At 45.3% G+C, this 18230-nt stretch overlaps 1 protein-coding gene across 1 annotated transcript; it reads right to left on the reverse strand.

Moving 5' to 3' along the window:
• Positions 1 to 963: 963 nt before the first annotated feature.
• LOC106569666 (uncharacterized) lies at positions 964 to 18186 on the reverse strand. The gene is made up of 13 exons (XM_045693673.1): positions 18090 to 18186; positions 12087 to 12245; positions 9856 to 10110; positions 9478 to 9670; positions 9057 to 9165; positions 8725 to 8881; positions 7983 to 8125; positions 6753 to 6912; positions 6317 to 6583; positions 5830 to 6006; positions 5165 to 5364; positions 4347 to 4899; positions 964 to 1124 (listed from the first exon to the last, which is right to left on the reverse strand). The coding sequence occupies exons 1-13, from the start codon at positions 18184 to 18186 to the stop codon at positions 964 to 966; spliced, it is 2631 nt and encodes an 876-aa protein (XP_045549629.1).
• Positions 18187 to 18230: the final 44 nt, after the last annotated feature.

The following is an 18230-nucleotide window of genomic DNA, read 5'->3' on the forward strand; positions in this document are numbered from 1 at the left end:
TGACATTACATGCCAGGGTTTGGCTCAATTTAGAAGTTTGGAATTGACTCGCATTCAACTCACGAGTTGAAATAATACATTTATTAATTGAATTGGACACCCCCACAGTATGTAGAATTTGAATTTGAGTTTGAGTGACAGGAAATATTGCAATTCAAATCAATTCCACTCAGTCATAGAACATGAGGGTTTCATTGAATCTGACATGTCACACTTCCAAATACCAAAGAATATCACTTTTCTCTGGAAACAATGTTCATATATTCTTTTAACCTTAGTGGAAATATAATTGGCTATTCTATGCACTAACGATTTCATTGTTTGGATTATTTTTGAAGGCCTCAGGATCAACTTGAGGGTTAAACTAATGCATTCTAGGAAATTTAGCATTTTCCCCATATTGACCAAAATGTAAGTGATTCATGAAATATAATAATATTTGCGTCCAGGTTTTGTTTTGATCATTCATTTTAAGAGTTTGTCCTGAAAATCAATTGTTTCAGCAATATAGTATATGCACGTACAGTTGAAGTCGGAAGTGTACAGACACTTAGGTTGGAGTCATTAAAACTAGTTTTTCAACCACTCCACAAATGTCTTGTTAACAAACTATAGCTTTGGCAAGTCGGTTAGGACATCTACTTTGTGAATGACGCAAGTCATTTTTCCAACAATTGTTTACAGACAGATTATTTCACTGTATCACAATTCCAGTGGGTCAGAAGTTTACATACACTAAGTTGACTGTGCCTTTAAACAGCTTGGAAAATTTCATTAAATTATGTAATGTCTTTAGAAGCTTCTGACAGGCTAATTGACATCATTTGAGTCAATTGGAGGTGTACCTATGGATGTATTTCAAGGCCTACCTTCTAACTCAGTGCCTCTTTGCTTGACATCACAGGAAAATCTAAAGAAATCTGCCAAGACCTCAGAATTTTTTTTGTAGACCTCTTCAAATCTCTACATAATATGTCCCTTGAAGATAGACCCCGTAAATACTGAAGTATAACTCACTTCCTGGAAGTTCATGTGGAGGTTCTTGGTGGGGATGCCCAGGACCCACTTGTACGTGTCTCTGATTCCACTCACATGCTGGGTAGGCTCTGCTTCTCCTGGACAAGCTGTCAAACACGCACATCCAACCTGTTATTATGCTGCTAATATCCAGTACTGCTGATGCTAACACACGCATACACATATTCTATGAATGGGGCTAGGAGTTTGAAACCTGGGGCTATACAGTGAGGGAAAAAAGTATTTGATCCCCTGCTGATTTTGTACGTTTGCCCACTGACAAAGAAATGATCAGTCTATCATTTTAATGGTAGGTTTATTTGAACAGTGAGAGTGTCACGACTTCCGCCGAAGTTGGTGCCTCTCCTTGTTCGGGCGGCGTTCGGCGGTCATCGTCACCGGCTTTCTAGCTGCCACCGATCCATGTTTCTTTGTCCATTTGTTATGTCTTAATTGTTCACACCTGGTTCCCATTTCGTTATGATTACTTCCCTATTTGAACCCTCTGATATTCAGTATGTTTTGTGCGTTATTGTTTTACTGTTGGTCGTGTTCCTTGTATGTATAGTTATTTGTTTTATCCCTGCGTGGATTTTGGATTTGAACTTTTCTTCGAGTAAAATAACGTATGTTTTACTCAGTTTGGTGTCCTGCGACTGACTCATTTTCTCATCTCATATACACGGACTCATTGACAGAGAGACAGAATAACAACAAAAAAATCCAGAAAAACACATGTCAAAAATGTTATAAATTGATTTGCATTTTAATGAGGGAAATAAGTATTTGACCCCTCTGCAAAACATGACTTAGTACTTGGTGGCAAAACCCTTGTCACAGAGGTCAGACGTTTCTTGTAGTTGGCCACCAGGTTTGCACACATCTCAGGAGGGATTTTGTCCCACTCCTCTTTGCAGATCTTCTCCAAGTCATTAAGGTTTTCGAGGCTGACGTTTGGCAACTCGAACCTTCAGCTCCTTCCACAGATTTTCTATGTGATTAAGGTCTGGAGACTGGCTAGGCCACTCCAGGACCTTAATGTGCTTCTTCTTGAGCCACTCTTTTGTTGCCTTGGCCGTGTGTTTTGGGTCATTGTCATGCTGGAATACCCATCCTCGACCCATTTTCAATGCCCTGGCTGAGGGAAGGAGGTTCTCACCCAAGATTTGACGGTGCATGGCCCCGTACATCGTCCCTTTGATGCAGTGAAGTTGTCCTGTCCCCTTAGCAGAAAAACACCCCTAAAGCATAATGTTTCCACCTCCATGTTTGACGGTGGGGATGGTGTTCTTGGGGTCAAAGGCAGCATTCCTCCTCCTCCAAACACGGCGAGTTGAGTTGATGCAAAAGAGCTCCATTTTGGCCTCATCTGACAACACCACTTTCATCCAGTTGTCCTCTGAATCATTCAGATGTTCATTGGCAAACTTCAGACGGGCATGTATATGTGCTTTCTTGAGCAGGGGGACCTTGTGGGCGCTGCAGGATTTCAGTCCTTCACGGCGTAGTGTGTTACCAATTGTTTTCTTGGTGACTATGGTCCCAGCTGCCTTGAGATCATTGACAAGATCCTCCTGTGTAGTTCTGTGCTGATTCTCATGATCATTGCAACTCCACGAGGTGAGATCTTGCATGGAGCCCCAGGCCGAAGGGAGATTGACAGTTATTTTGTGTTTCTTCCGTTTGCGAATTATCGCACCAACTGTTGTCACCTTCTCACCAAGCTGCTTGGCGATGGTCTTGTAGCCCATTCCAGCCTTGTGTAGGTCTACAATCTTGACCCTGACATCCTTGGAGAGCTCTTTGGTCTTGGCCATGGTGGAGAGTTTGGAATCTGATTGATTGATTGCTTCTGTGGACAGGTGTCTTTTATACAGGTAACAAGCTGAGATTAGGAGCACTCCCTTTAAGAGTGTGCTCCTAATCTCAGCTCGTTACCTGTATAAAAGACACCTGGGAGCCAGAAATCTTTCTGATTGAGAGGGGGTCAAATACTTATTTCCCTCATTAAAATGCAAATCAATTTATAAAATTTTTGACATAAGTTTTTCTGGATTTTTTTGTTGTTATTCTGTCTCTCACTGTTCAAATTATAGACTGAATTTCTTTGTCAGTGGGCAAACGTACAAAATCAGCAGGGGATCAAATACTTTTTTCCCTCACTGTATGTCCATTGCATGAAATCCAAATAAAAATATATTTAAATGACAGGTTGTAATGCAACAAAATAGGAAAAACACCAAGGGGGAGGAATACTTTTGCAAGGCACTGTGTGTGTAGATTAATGAGGGGCAAAAAATATTTGCTGTGTTCCGGTCGAATTGGACCGATTTATAAGTTCTCTCTCTGAAATATGTAGTTAATTTAATCTGATTGTCATAAGGTTCCATGACTTTGTCCACACAGGGCATCTGAACACACAACATACATTTTGATGATTTTCATTACATTTTGGGTGTTTTATTTAACTTTTGTTCACCTGTGGTTTTCCCAGTTGAAAATGACCGATCATTAGAAATGAATGGGTGAGACTACAATTAGTGTATAAAATTGAGTTCAGGCCCATGCCCATTTACAAGATGGACACACTTCCTCTCCCAGACCCCACATGCATGTGTGTTTGAGCACACACACACACCTCACTCCACTTCTTGGCTTCCATGGCAACCCCCACGGGAACCTTTCCCCAGTAGAATCTTTCCCCCATGGGAACCACACCTTTTGGCATTCTCACAAACAATCGCAACATTGTTTCAATAATAAATATTAAAAAAATTCCGCAGCTCTGGTATATAAAGCTTTTTTGAGGCCTTGCTCACAATTCATTCTGTGGCAGCACAATGACCAAACGATAAACTGTATGTAAGGCTCTTGATCCTATCTTTGATCATGACTCTGGTGAGGAGGAGAGAGTCCTTGTTAAACTATGACACAAAGTAGTCTGTGATAAATAGCACAATATGTTTCATCTGAGTAATTGTTATAGTCAAAACAATCCATACGTTATGCCTTTTTTACTCAAAAACGAGTTGTATGAGCTCAGGTCAATGAGGCCTACAGGCCATAAATAGCAAATAGAAGTTCAAAACTTGTAATGTTCACAAGAACTTAAGTTGATAAAAAGATCTAACACAACATTAGGTGATAAGATATGTATTATTATGGATTTATAATCATCTATAATGGGGCGGTCATTTTGGACCAGGAACACATCATTAATTAACATGAAAAAAACACAACAGGAGGGTTAATCAATTTTAGAATAAGGCTGTAACGTAACAAAATGAAACTTTCCGAATCCACTGTATAGACCTAACTGTGACACGTACCGTTAACCCTAGGTATCTGCCTCTTGCGGAAACTCCTGCGTCTCCTGTGGTTGAGGCAACCCGGGAGGGAGGGAGAACCAGGAAGTAGAGTCTGTCTGGAGTCAGAGGTTGTTGCTATGGGAGACTTTGTGCTGCTGACAGTGGACAGAGACGGGAATAGACGCTGTAACGTTGTGTGTTCTGTTACAGCTTTGTCAAGCCAATCAGAAGGGTTTACTGAGCTGACTGATGCTGGATCAGAAAACGCCTCCTCTTCAAAAGACGTTACACTAATTTCTACATCTTCTGTCGTCATTTCATTCTGTGTCCTGAATTTACGGATTTCACTGATGAGGGCTGTGAAGAGAGATTCTGACCCCTGAGATTCCGGAGGGAGGAATGAGGTGGGTGACTCTCTGGTGGGAAAAGCAGGAATGTGGGGGGAGTCTTGCTGTAGGAGGGCTGTATCCAGGTGTTGGATTGGGGGAGTGAGTCTGGAGTCCAGTTTGGAGGGTAAGGCCCAGATCATGGTCTGGTACTTCCCCTCCAAATGACGGAGAGAGCGGTCCTCTGCCTGGAAATTACATCAGAAACATGGTTAAAAACTGGTATAGTAAAGCACAGACTAATAAATAGCTACTGTTTGGCAACAGTATAGCGTAGTACAACAGTAAAGCAAACTATAATGTTGCTATAGCTACTGAATATACAGTAAAATAGTACAACACAGGGTCCTCATGGGAGACGATCATTACTGTAGCAGACAGACAAAGTGACTGAAAATGACCCTATCAAACCTTTTAAAGTGTGAAAGAAGAGTTGAGTTCACTATAGTCTACCTGGAGGAAAATACTCCCTTCTTGGCTCAGTGGTTTGGAGTCGTGTGTCTGTCCATCTGTCTGTCCATGTGTCTGTGTGTCCAGCTCCTCAGCAATGCCCCTGAGGTAGTTCTCCCAGTCGGCCACCAGGGGGCCAACCTTCTGGAACAGCCCAGGACCCGTCTCCACTGACCCTGACCGGACAGTACCCCCTACCTGTTCTTTAACAAATAATACCCCAGTTACACACATGCAGCCATGGGACACACACTTCTGTATTCATAATAATAATAACAATAATAATAATACTTCATAATAATACTACTACTGATCATAATAATAATTCAAATAAATACAGAATAATAATAATAATAATAATAATAAATGCATATTAATAATAATAAATATAATTAATAAATAGGATTCTTATCTATAGAAACAGAGGGGTAAAGTACGAGTGTGGGTGTTTTTGACATGGTGTTGAGGAGGAATGGGGGTGGGGGTAGCAGGGGTGGTGGGGGGGGTTACAGTACTAGGATAGTAAGTAGTAGGGTGGTAGGGTAGTAGTAGTCGGGTGTGTGGTGGGGGATAAGACGAATGTAGGAGAGTAACAGAGCCAGGGTGGGGAGGGATAGATGGTACGAGGAGGTTAGAAGGGGCGCAGTAGTGGGGAGCCGGTGCCATACCTGTTCCCCGTGGAATCTCCCTCCTCTCCCTTTCCTTGGCGGTCAGGGCTGAGCTGTAGATGTGTTCGACCAGCTGAGGCAGGGTTTGGGTGAAGAAGATCAGGTCTACCTTGTCTCTAATGTAGTCCTCTGCTCTCTGGAGAAGGTCCAGCAGGGTCTGCAGGAACGAATGCAGCTCTGAGGAGAGAGGACAAATGAAAGATACATGATTAAGGTCCAGAGAAAGACATATTTTGAGTAATCTGCAGAGAAATAGCTCATTATAATACCCAATATCCATCTGCGTCACAACAATATTATCATCATTACATATTGCTGCATACAATACAGGTATTGTATCATTAAATGTATCATTAATTGTATCATTTTTATACACTCCACATAGGGCAGTCGAGAGTTCATGGCCCTCATACTAACTTCAGGTTTCTTCATGAACGTCATAGTAAAACAGAAAAATAGCTGTGAGTGTTACGGCTCAAACACTTACGGCACTTCTTGAAACGGCTGAGACACTTCTCCTCGGCCTGAAGGCTGCAGGCAGCAGTCCCCTGGCTGGGGGAGCAGGACTGGGCGTAGAAGCGACACAGAGAGCTGAACTCTGACCTCTGCTGCTCCTCCGACAGCTCCGACGTCTTCAGCAGCTCAAGACATGTCGGCTCCCGGCTCCCAAAGGACACTAGGTAAACCAAGAACAAGGTATAGTGGATATTAGAATGCTGATTAGGCAAAACAGTAGAGAAACTGATTTTTCTATCTCTGTTTTTATTTGGTTGAGTAGAATATCAACTAAAAAAATATATATCACAGGATAGAAATGTTCCAGATGTATGGCCAGACAACCAGAGCTAACGTTTGCTACATAAGAAAGTAATATGTCTCTGCCTTGTGACAGGTCTATGGCTATCGGTGTTAATGTGACTCACTCAGTATCTCGGCCAGTATCCAATCGGAGAAGGCACTGACCCGTGTGTAGACCCCAGGCTTGCCCTTCTCCCCACAGCAGTCTCCCCAGGACGTGATGCCCTGCAGCTGGAAGCGACCTGACACGTGGTCCTGGTAGATCAGAGGGCCTCCAGAATCCCCCTATAGGACACACACAGTATTAAAGCTATGAAGTACTAGTCTACTGTACCTAGTGTAACTCATCACAGTGTAACTCATCACAGTGAAACTCATCACAGTGAAACTCATCACAGTGAAACTCATCACAGCGTAACTCATCACAGCGTAACTCATCACAGCGTAACTCATCACAGTATAACTCATCACAGTATAACTCATCACAGTATAACTCATCACAGTATAACTCATCACAGTATAACTCATCACAGTGTAACTTCATAGTATAACTTCACAGGAGCACAGAGCTGGATTACCTCTAAAGCATGATACACATCAAGACATTTGTGTAGCTTCAGTCAGAAGGTGTCACACCCTGATCTGTTTCACCTGTGCGTGTCTCCACCCCCTCCAGGTGTCACCCATCTTCCCCATTCTCCCCTGTGTATTTAAACCTGTGTTTCTGTCTGTCTGTGCTAGTTTGTCTTGTACTGTATGTTCCAGGTCAACCAGCGTGGTTTTCCCGTGCACCTGCCTTTTCTATTCTCTTCTGCTAGTCCTCCCGGTTTTGACCCTTGCCTGTTTTCTGGACTCTGTACCCGCCTGCCTGACCATTCTGCCTGCCCTGACCTCGAGCCTGCCTGCCACTCTGTACCTCCTGGACTCTGAACCAGTTTTGACCTTTTGCCTGTCCGTGACCATTCTCTTGCCTACCCCTTTTAGATTGTTTAATAAATATCAAAGACTCCAACCATCTGCATCTGGGTCTCGCCTTGTGCCCTTATAGAAGGTTCCTGTTCCATTTAAACAAATGTAAAGACAATCTTAAATCCGCTAGTCCCATTGCTCGGAGTCAGTCCAGTGTTAAGAAGTGACCAGGGTAAGGTATTATCCTTATCTCAGTCAGTATACACAGGATTATTATGGCAGAATTCTACTACATAGGATACTATAAGACATGTAGTTTTAGTCAGGCAATTCCTGTTACATTAAAACAAACTCAAGATAACCAAAATCTCTTACTCTGAGTTAGTCAAATTTTAGGAAGTTACCTGGGTATTATTTTCCATAAATATAATTCCAGTGGCACCCACCTGGCAGGAGTTGACACCCCCAGAGAGGTATCCTGCACACAGCATGGTGTTGGTAACCAGCTCCTTGCCCAGGGCGCTCTTACAGACACTCTGGGGCAGCAGTGGAACCTTAGCCTCCATCACCACGTCAGCTGACGGACCGTCTGAGGAGATGGACAGGAAGTAGTTTTAATGACTCTCTTATCCAGAGCGATTTACAGTTAGTGCACTCATCTTAAGGTCACAAGGTGAGACAACCACATATCACAGTCATAGCAGGTACAACTTTTTCTCAATAAAGCAGCTATCAGCAAAGTCAGTGTTCGTAAGAAAAGATAAGTGGGAGTGTTATTTTAAGAAAGGCTAGGGTGTTAATGAGTGCCAAAAAGAGAGTGTGCATTACAAGGTCTTCTTCCATATGTACTGTACATATCATACTGTGTGTAATGCCTTCAAATATATGCCTATAACCCTGTGTATGTAAACAACCTTGCCCAAACAGCCAACTTTATAACATGTACAGTCTGCTACAGTACAGCTCCACACATCTTTGCTGAATGAATGATTTAATAATGGCGGTTAGATACTATATGTCAGATTTGGGGTTCATTCCATTTCAATTACAGTCAATTCAGAAAGTAAACCAAATTCCAAATCCAAATTTTCCTCATTGAAGAGAATTGGAATTTTAGTGTACTTCCGGAATTTAAATGGAATTGACCCCAACCATGCTAGATGTACCAGAGTGGTCCCGTCCCCTCACCTTCGTAGAGGGAGCCCCATCCGGCCACCAGACAGGGGCTGCCAGTAGAAGGTTCCAGACCTGATGGTAGACACACAGGGGTTACATGCTCTGACAGGATCACCGGAGAGGTCAGCTCCACCAGCGCAATGTCGTTGTTAAACGTCTTGGGGTCGAACTGCATAGAGAGGAGGGAGGTTTGAATAGTTGATTCATCTGATTGATTGATTCCATTGCTCTAGCCATAATTAGATCTTTCAATAACAGACTGTGCTACAAGACGTAAACTGTAGTATAGATGAAGGTGTGTTAACAGGCAGGACACACAGTAACAGAAGATGTCTGAGAAACACCTTGGGATGGGGGATGATGCGGTTGACCTTGAGAACCTGCTCATCAGGGTCGGTCTTGGTGATATCAAACTCTCCCACCACGGCCGTCCAGTAGCTCTCACTATGACTGCTACAGCAGGGAAACACAGAGAGAGAAGGAGAGAGAGGGTTGGAGAGAGAGCAAGAGAGGGTGGGTTGGTGGGAGGGAAAGAGAGTTGGGGAGAGAAAGAGCGGGTGGGAAAGAGAGAGAGAGATGGTGAGAAAGAGAGAGAGAGATGGTGAGAAAGAGAGAGAGGAGTTAATTATGCAGAACTTTTACTGTGAAGGAAAACATTCAGAGAGTCTAAAATAGAAGACGTGTCCCACTCCTTCTCCGTTTGACTATCAGTACCAAGAACCAGTACAAAAGGACCCACACATACACACGCACACACATACTTACCCAGCAAAGCAGTGAGCAGCAGTCACCACCCAGGAGCGGTCCACCAGCACCCCTCCACACATCAGCCCCTCGTCTAGCTGCAGGTTGACCAGCCAGGGCCAGCTGCCAGGCGGCGCCGGGGAACCCCCCACAATACGCGAGCGGGGCTGGGTCGCGTTCAGCACCGACGACACCCTCTGGCCACACACTGCTGCTGGGAGGGAGGGGGGGGTCAGGGTGGGTCCAAAGTGTTCCACAAAGTAGTACAGAAGACGGACTGAAAGGGACATACTACCTGAACTTGTCCAATAAGAAATGCTTGTTTTTTGTTTTCCGTTTCACTATGTTGTGCTGTCATGAATAAGACCCAGAATGGACTACATGGTGTTGCTCACCCACCCTGTGTGTGTGTCTGTGTGGCAGACCCCAGGTTCTGTATGGTGTTCAGGAGGCTACACTGGAGCACACGGGCACTGCAGCTCTCTCCCATGATCCTCACACACGCCTCCTCCTCTGTGTCTCCTGGTGGGCACCGCCGCCGGTAGTACCCGCACGCCTGGCTCAGCGCCCAGCTCCGCTCGCCCTCCTCCGGAACCTTCTGGGCCTTGGTGATGACGTCACAGCCGGGCTCGGCCAATGTGCCGTCCAGAGAGGCTGCAGAGAGGAAGAGGAAGTGGAGATGAGACCATGATAATAACCACCACTGATTAAATGGGAAGCACTCTTTTCACGATACCGAAGTAACTTTTTCGTAGCTGGTTTGGAGACTTTATACAGCATATTAGGATAATTAACGTAGCAGGTTAGGGGACTGAGGTTAAGGTTAGGAAAAGGTTTAGGGTTAGGGAAGATGCTCTCTTAACCTGTTACGAAAATCACTTTGTTTCGAAGTGGCGTGAAGGCAGTGTTTCATCAGATTAAATGGCGCCATGTATGAACACCGGGTTCTTCTCATCTCCTGTAATTCTTATGAGAGTTATGAATCCATCTATCTCTACTGTATCTACTTACACAAATCAGCACAACACTTGGCCTGTTGAGGGAGGTTTATGACCCCCATAAATACCTTTCCCCTTTTATCTCTCTCTACTTTATAGAGTTGACTCTTGTAAAGCCTTTGTAACATAGAGTCTGGTAACATCGAAAGGTGGGAAACGGAACCATATTTCGGTAATCCAACGAGTTGAAAATATGCGTTGGTACTTAATGAATATGATCTCAGATCAGTTGTTGTCTGAGACATTACTACTAATGACAGGATGACATAAACTGTACCTGGGAAAGTCGACACATTCTAGTTATCAGATTCACATGGAACTGTTGTGCAATTTAAATGTTTAAATATGAAACTATTTGTGAAAAGATTAAATGTAATTTTAGCTTCTTAAATGAATTAACTGTTTGTCATAGAGAAACTCTGCTCACTCAGAGGCCCCGCCCAAGTGAACAGACTTTGGTTGTAAACTATGAAATGCCCTTCTTTCACCACTATATAAACCCGCTGACGAAAATTCTACTTCCTGTTCCAAGGACGTGAGGACTTGCGGTCCCCGAGTTAAAACGGACAAGGTCACCTACAGAACTAAGCCAACCTCAGCGTGAGCTCTGGTTGAACAACAAGAACGAAATTAACATCGAATTTCAACGTGAAGATGACGATCAACATGACGAAAGGATGAATTTCGACTATACCAGCCAGAATATAGCATGAGCTTCAAGTATGGCAACTTGGTATGAACTTTGAACTCTTATTCACTAAAGAAGTGATACCTCCTAGCCGTTGCGTTAGCGCAGCAACTGTAAACGTGGGCGAGGAGAGGACGGACACACTCCACATTCTACCACACTCCAGTTCACCACTAGACATTCTTCAGAGGACCAGAGATCCATGCTGGACCACCCCGCCTTCTATCTACGACCAATCTACCAAAGCGCAGCTCAGAGTAAATATTTATTGCATTTTCCTTTTTCAAATGGGCGGTTATTTAGACTGCATAAGATACTGTATTTACGATAGCATAGCTGCCTACGGCCCGATAGAGAGACAAAACCTTTTTGCTCCTCAGTCTTCCCGCTCTTTCAACCCCCTTTCTTTGTGTAACCAGCCGTCATATCTGTTCCGTCCGCTAGGGACGTTTTCCTTTATGACATCATTTGTAATCAATGAATGATACACTCTGTGTATATGTAATTCTGTGTGATTATTTAGGTATTTAGTAAATAAATAATTAAACCAAATTTTGTATTACTGATTGAACTTGTTAGCCAGGGTTCGTGAAGATAACCAAGAATTTACAACTTTCAGATGAGACTGAATAAAGTGACGATTAAATATTGACTGCTACTGATGTAAAATATTACTAGGTCTTTAAGAGTTTATTCGGAAGATAACAGCTCTATAAAAAAACAATTGTGGTGCCCCGACTTTCTAGTTAATTACATTTACATGATTACCTTAATCAAGTAATATTAATTACAGAGAAAGGATTTTATAGAATAGCATGTCATATCACTTAATCTGGCATAGCCAAAGACACGACAACTCTCATGAGCTAGCCTTATGTGGTTATCACATGGGTCTATGTTTTTTCTACGAGGAGAGAGAGAAAAAGCTATGGATGTTTCCTTACAGCAGGGTCCGTAGCGCTGTCCACAGTCCTGAAAGAGACAGGGTACACAGTCTCTACAGCCCATCTCGCTCCGACTCCACTCTGACGTGGCCAGCTCCAGAGCCGACAGAGCACTGGTCAACGCTGCCTCCAGAACCACAGTACCCCGGTCCGATAGAGCTACAGAGAGAGAAGAGATGCAGAGAAGAGAGAGGGAGAAACAGAGAGAGAAATATCTGTGAGAATGGGTAAGCTTTGAGAACAGTATGACCAACAACAGTGAACATCTGTCATTGCTGAAATTAACAGTAGAAAGTCAGCAATGTGACCCAGTCAGCACTCGGACACAGAGACTGCACTTACATAGACATATACTATTAAGGTATTTTTAAAGGTTTATATTTCATTCAGACAACTTTCAGGCAAGTTTACACTGTATTCCCCAAGAAAACATGACTATAGGAAGCACATTCGGAAGGTCAATACATGACTGACACATTCCTTATGTGTGGAAAAGTCGGAGCAGTTGACAGCACTCTGTGTGTGTGTGTGTTCGTATGAGCGAGTACAACATGTGTGTGTGTGTGTGTAGCCCCCTTTTTTCTCATGCTGCTCTTTGAGCCTGTTGAGAGAGAGAGGAGAGAGAGAGGAAAGAGAGGGGAGAGAGAGAGGGGAGAGACAGAGGAGAGAGACAGGAGAGAGAGAGGGAGAGAGAGAGGGAGAGAGAGGAGAGAGTGAGAGAGAGGGAGAGAGAGGGGAGACAGAGAGAGAGAGGAGAGAGAGAGAAAGAGAAGAGGAGAGAGAGAGAGAAAGAAAGAGAAGAGGAGAGAGGGAGAGGAAGAGAGAGAGAGGAAGAGAGAGAGAGAAAGAGAAGAGGAGAAGAGAGAGGAGAGAGGAAGAGAGAGGGAGAGAGAGAAGAGGGTTGTGCAGACGCACTTCAATTGCGCCGCCGGCCCTTCGCCCCCCCTCTGTGCGCTCCACATCACAGGGCAGGCCGCTAGCTAACGATGACAACGCTGATTGAAGACTTAATTAGATGGCAGAGAGGGACAACGCATGGAGGACAGGGGACACGGGCTGGCTGGCAGGACAGGACAGGGCAGGAAAGGGCAGGACAGTGTAGGGGAGGCAGAAACCCGGCATTCTTGGAACCCTTGTTCCAAACCGTTACAAACACTCAGCACCGCCATGTCCGCAGACATCATCACCAAGGCTTTTCTGTACTCAGCACTTCAACCAGAGAGATCTAGGGATTTCTACTCTAGTGATTCATGCTTGGCAACTATGCTGTAAATATTGTGATTAGGCTAGCTTCTGTAACTGCCATGGGAAAGCTCAACTACTTTGTTGTGGGATAATGTACTTGTTACGACTGTTATATGTGGTTGTCCCACCTAGCTATTTTAAGATGAATGGACTAATTATAAGTGGCACTGGATAAGGTAACCTAGTGGTTAGAGTGTTGGGCCAGCGCTGTATGGTCAGGTAACCTAGTGGTTAGAGTGTTGGGCCAGCGCTGTATGGTCAGGTAACCTAGTGGTTAGAGTGTTGGGCCAGCGCTGTATGGTCAGGTAACCTAGTGGTTAGAGTGTTGGGCCAGCGCTGTATGGTCAGGTAACCTAGTGGTTAGAGTGTTGGGCCAGCGCTGCATGTTCAGGTAACCTAGTGGTTAGAGTGTTGGGCCAGCGCTGCATGTTCAGGTAACCTAGTGGTTAGAGTGTTGGGCCAGCGCTGCATGTTCAGGTAACCTAGTGGTTAGAGTGTTGGGCCAGCGCTGCATGTTCAGGTAACCTAGTGGTTAGAGTGTTGGGCCAGCGCTGCATGTTGAGGTAACCTAGTGGTTAGAGTGTTGGGCCAGCGCTGCATGTTCAGGTAACCTAGTGGTTAGAGTGTTGGGCCAGCGCTGTATGTTCAGGTAACCTAGTGGTTAGAGTGTTGGGCCAGCGCTGCATGTTCAGGTAACCTAGTGGTTAGAGTGTTGGGCCAGCGCTGCATGTTCAGGTAACCTAGTGGTTAGAGTGTTGGGCCAGCGCTGTATGTTCAGGTAACCTAGTGGTTAGAGTGTTGGGCCAGCGCTGTATGTTCAGGTAACCTAGTGGTTAGAGTGTTGGGCCAGCGCTGTATGGTCAGGTAACCTAGTGGTTAGAGTGTTGGGCCAGCGCTGCACGTTCAGGTAACCTAGTGGTTAGAGTGTTGGGCCAGCGCTGTATGGTCAGGTAACCTAGTGGTTAGAGTGTTGGGCCAGCGCTGCATGTTCAGGTAACCTAGTGGTTAGAGTGTTGGGCCAGCGCTGCATGTTCAGGTAACCTAGTGGTTAGAGTGTTGGGCCAGCGCTGCATGTTCAGGTAACCTAGTGGTTAGAGTGTTGGGCCAGCGCTGCATGTTCAGGTAACCTAGTGGTTAGAGTGTTGGGCCAGCGCTGTATGTTCAGGTAACCTAGTGGTTAGAGTGTTGGGCCAGCGCTGCATGTTCAGGTAACCTAGTGGTTAGAGTGTTGGGCCAGCGCTGTATGTTCAGGTAACCTAGTGGTTAGAGTGTTGGGCCAGCGCTGCATGTTCAGGTAACCTAGTGGTTAGAGTGTTGGGCCAGCGCTGCACGTTCAGGTAACCTAGTGGTTAGAGTGTTGGGCCAGCGCTGTATGGTCAGGTAACCTAGTGGTTAGAGTGTTGGGCCAGCGCTGCATGTTCAGGTAACCTAGTGGTTAGAGTGTTGGGCCAGCGCTGCATGTTCAGGTAACCTAGTGGTTAGAGTGTTGGGCCAGCGCTGCATGTTGAGGTAACCTAGTGGTTAGAGTGTTGGGCCAGCGCTGCATGTTGAGGTAACCTAGTGGTTAGAGTGTTGGGCCAGCGCTGTATGTTCAGGTAACCTAGTGGTTAGAGTGTTGGGCCAGCGCTGTATGTTCAGGTAACCTAGTGGTTAGAGTGTTGGGCCAGCGCTGCATGTTCAGGTAACCTAGTGGTTAGAGTGTTGGGCCAGCGCTGCACGTTCAGGTAACCTAGTGGTTAGAGTGTTGGGCCAGCGCTGCACGTTCAGGTAACCTAGTGGTTAGCGTGTTGGGCCAGCGCTGCACGTTCAGGTAACCTAGTGGTTAGAGTGTTGGGCCAGCGCTGCATGTTGAGGTAACCTAGTGGTTATAGTGTTGGGCCAGCGCTGCATGTTCAGGTAACCTAGTGGTTAGAGTGTTGGGCCAGCGCTGTATGGTCAGGTAACCTAGTGGTTAGAGTGTTGGGCCAGCGCTGTATGGTCAGGTAACCTAGTGGTTAGAGTGTTGGGCCAGCGCTGTATGGTCAGGTAACCTAGTGGTTAGAGTGTTGGGCCAGCGCTGTATGGTCAGGTAACCTAGTGGTTAGAGTGTTGGGCCAGCGCTGTATGTTCAGGTAACCTAGTGGTTAGAGTGTTGGGCCAGCGCTGTATGGTCAGGTAACCTAGTGGTTAGAGTGTTGGGCCAGCGCTGTATGGTCAGGTAACCTAGTGGTTAGAGTGTTGGGCCAGCGCTGCATGTTCAGGTAACCTAGTGGTTAGAGTGTTGGGCCAGCGCTGCACGTTCAGGTAACCTAGTGGTTAGCGTGTTGGGCCAGCGCTGCACGTTCAGGTAACCTAGTGGTTAGAGTGTTGGGCCAGCGCTGCATGTTGAGGTAACCTAGTGGTTAGAGTGTTGGGCCAGCGCTGCATGTTCAGGTAACCTAGTGGTTAGAGTGTTGGGCCAGCGCTGCATGTTCAGGTAACCTAGTGGTTAGAGTGTTGGGCCAGCGCTGCATGTTCAGGTAACCTAGTGGTTAGAGTGTTGGGCCAGCGCTGCATTACGGCTAAGAATTGGCTGGATATGTTCCTGCATGTGCAAGTTCCATTTGATTGTGATACAACTGTAAACCATAATTCACCCAATGACGTTAGGCTGACTTGCCTAATTAAATAAAAATTCACTCACTGTTATGTAGATGTAAAGATTACATCTGCAGTGCACAGGACCAGAGGAGAAGCCCGCTTGGACTAACTGTTTTATCAATGTCATGCTTATAGGTCGTCATTGAAAATAAGAATTTGTTCTTAACTGACTTGCCTAGTTAAATAAAGTTAAAAAAACATATAAAAATAGGGCCTTCACTTGCTCCTTCTGAGAATTGTTTTCTGATCCTGCTAATTGCAAAGCTTGTGCTTTCTAATGCTGCATGGTCCCAGTGACTACTGGAGGCAACCATTGCTTTGCAGCCTCCACATTAGGACAGCACTGTAGCTGAATTGGTAGAGCATGGTGCTCACAACAACAACATAGTGGGATCGATTCCTGGGACCACCCGGACGGAAAATGGATGCACCCATGACTGTAAGTGGTTTAGGGTAAAAGCCTCTGCTAAATGGCATATATTATAACACTAAGACCACCCTACTTACTGATGTCACTAATATCTGGAATGATGTCATCTGGTGGCACGGTCGTGTCTGTTCACTGTTATTCAATGAATGAATTACATTTTATTTTCATGTCAAATCTCCAGTTGCCTCCCCCATCTCTTATAAGATACATAAACAAACATTACAATGATTCACAGTGATAATTATTCCGGTGATAAGTGCAGTACAAACCGCATAAAGAATGAAAAATAAATCATTACATAACAGTAGATATGGTTATCCAAGCAATAACAACAACCCTAGAGCAGTAAAAATACAACAAATACCCAAAATACCGCCATTCGGGCTCCCGGTCTAAGGCACTGCATCTCAGCGCTAGAGGCGTCCCTACAGACACCCTGGTTTGAATCCAGGCTGTATCACAACCATCCATGGTTGGGAGTCCCATAGGGCGGCGCACATTTGGCTCAGCGTCGTCCCGGGTTTGGCCGGTGTAGGCCGTCAATGTAAATAATAATTTGTTCTTAACCGTCTTGCCCAGTTAAATAAAGGTTAAATATAACATAATAAACACAGATGTATGGATACGTTTCTGCAGAGGCCTGTAGGTTACTGCACCTTCACAAGGAGGGTATTTCTGAACAAAACACTAAGTAGAATAAATTAGCATCACACTACCGAGAAAATATTGCTGTATTTCAAGTGACAAGCTCGTCTAAACTGTGATAACAGCAACTTGTGGTAACAGCAGTAGACTCAATAAGGCAGCATAGTCAATGTCCAGTGTCCATGAGAAGAACAAGCATCATTAATGTGAAAGTCCCCACTACTCCTAATCCCACAGCACCGCTCCTAATGCCACAGCACCGCTCCTAATGCCACAGCACCGCTCCTAATGCCACAGCACCGCTCCTAATGCCACAGCACCGCTCCTAATGCCACAGCACCGCTCCTAATGCCACAGCACTGCTCCTAATGCCACAGCACTGCTCCTAATGCCACAGCACTGCTCCTAATGCCACAGCACTGCTCCTAATGCCACAGCACTGCTCCTAAAGCCACAGCATTGCTCCTAAAGCCACAGCACTACTCCTAATGCCACATTACTACACCTAATGGCACAGCACTGCTCCTAATGCCACATTACTACACCTAATGCCACAGCACTACTCCTAATGCCAGGCCACAGCACTACTCCTAATGCCAGGCCACAGCACTACTCCTAATGCCAGGCCACAGCACTACTCCTAATGCCAGGCCACAGCACTACTCCTAATGCCAGGCCACAGCACTACTCCTAATGCTACGCCACAGCACTACTCCTAATGCCAGGCCACAGCACTACTCCTAATGCCAGGCCACAGCACTACTCCTAATCCCAGGCCATAGCACTATGTGTATACACTAAGTGTACTCCTCTACATCATCCACACTAAGGAACATGTTATTCAGTGAATAGCAAAGAAACTGACATGAGAAACTGTCAAAGGTATGACAGCAGTGAAACCTGTACACCGAAAAACAGACACCGTTCACTACCTCTTTTTTTCCATTCTTATTGTTGTTGAGAGGTGAACCTGTAAGTGAGCATTTTATTTTACTGTGTACACTGTGTGCTCCTGTGCAAATGACAAACTTAACTTCAAATGACAGACAGAGGAGGCCTCTTACCTTTCAGAGCACTCTGAGGCATCCTGTACACCTCTCTCCCGGCCGGCGCTCCAAGGCAGCAATCCATGGCCATCAGCAGCAGTGACACCAGCAACATGCTGTCTGATCACCACTCAGCGGTAGAGACAGAATCACAACAAC

Source organism: Salmo salar, chromosome ssa14 (genome assembly GCF_905237065.1).
Source record: "Salmo salar chromosome ssa14, Ssal_v3.1, whole genome shotgun sequence".
Lineage (NCBI taxonomy): Eukaryota > Metazoa > Chordata > Actinopteri > Salmoniformes > Salmonidae > Salmo > Salmo salar.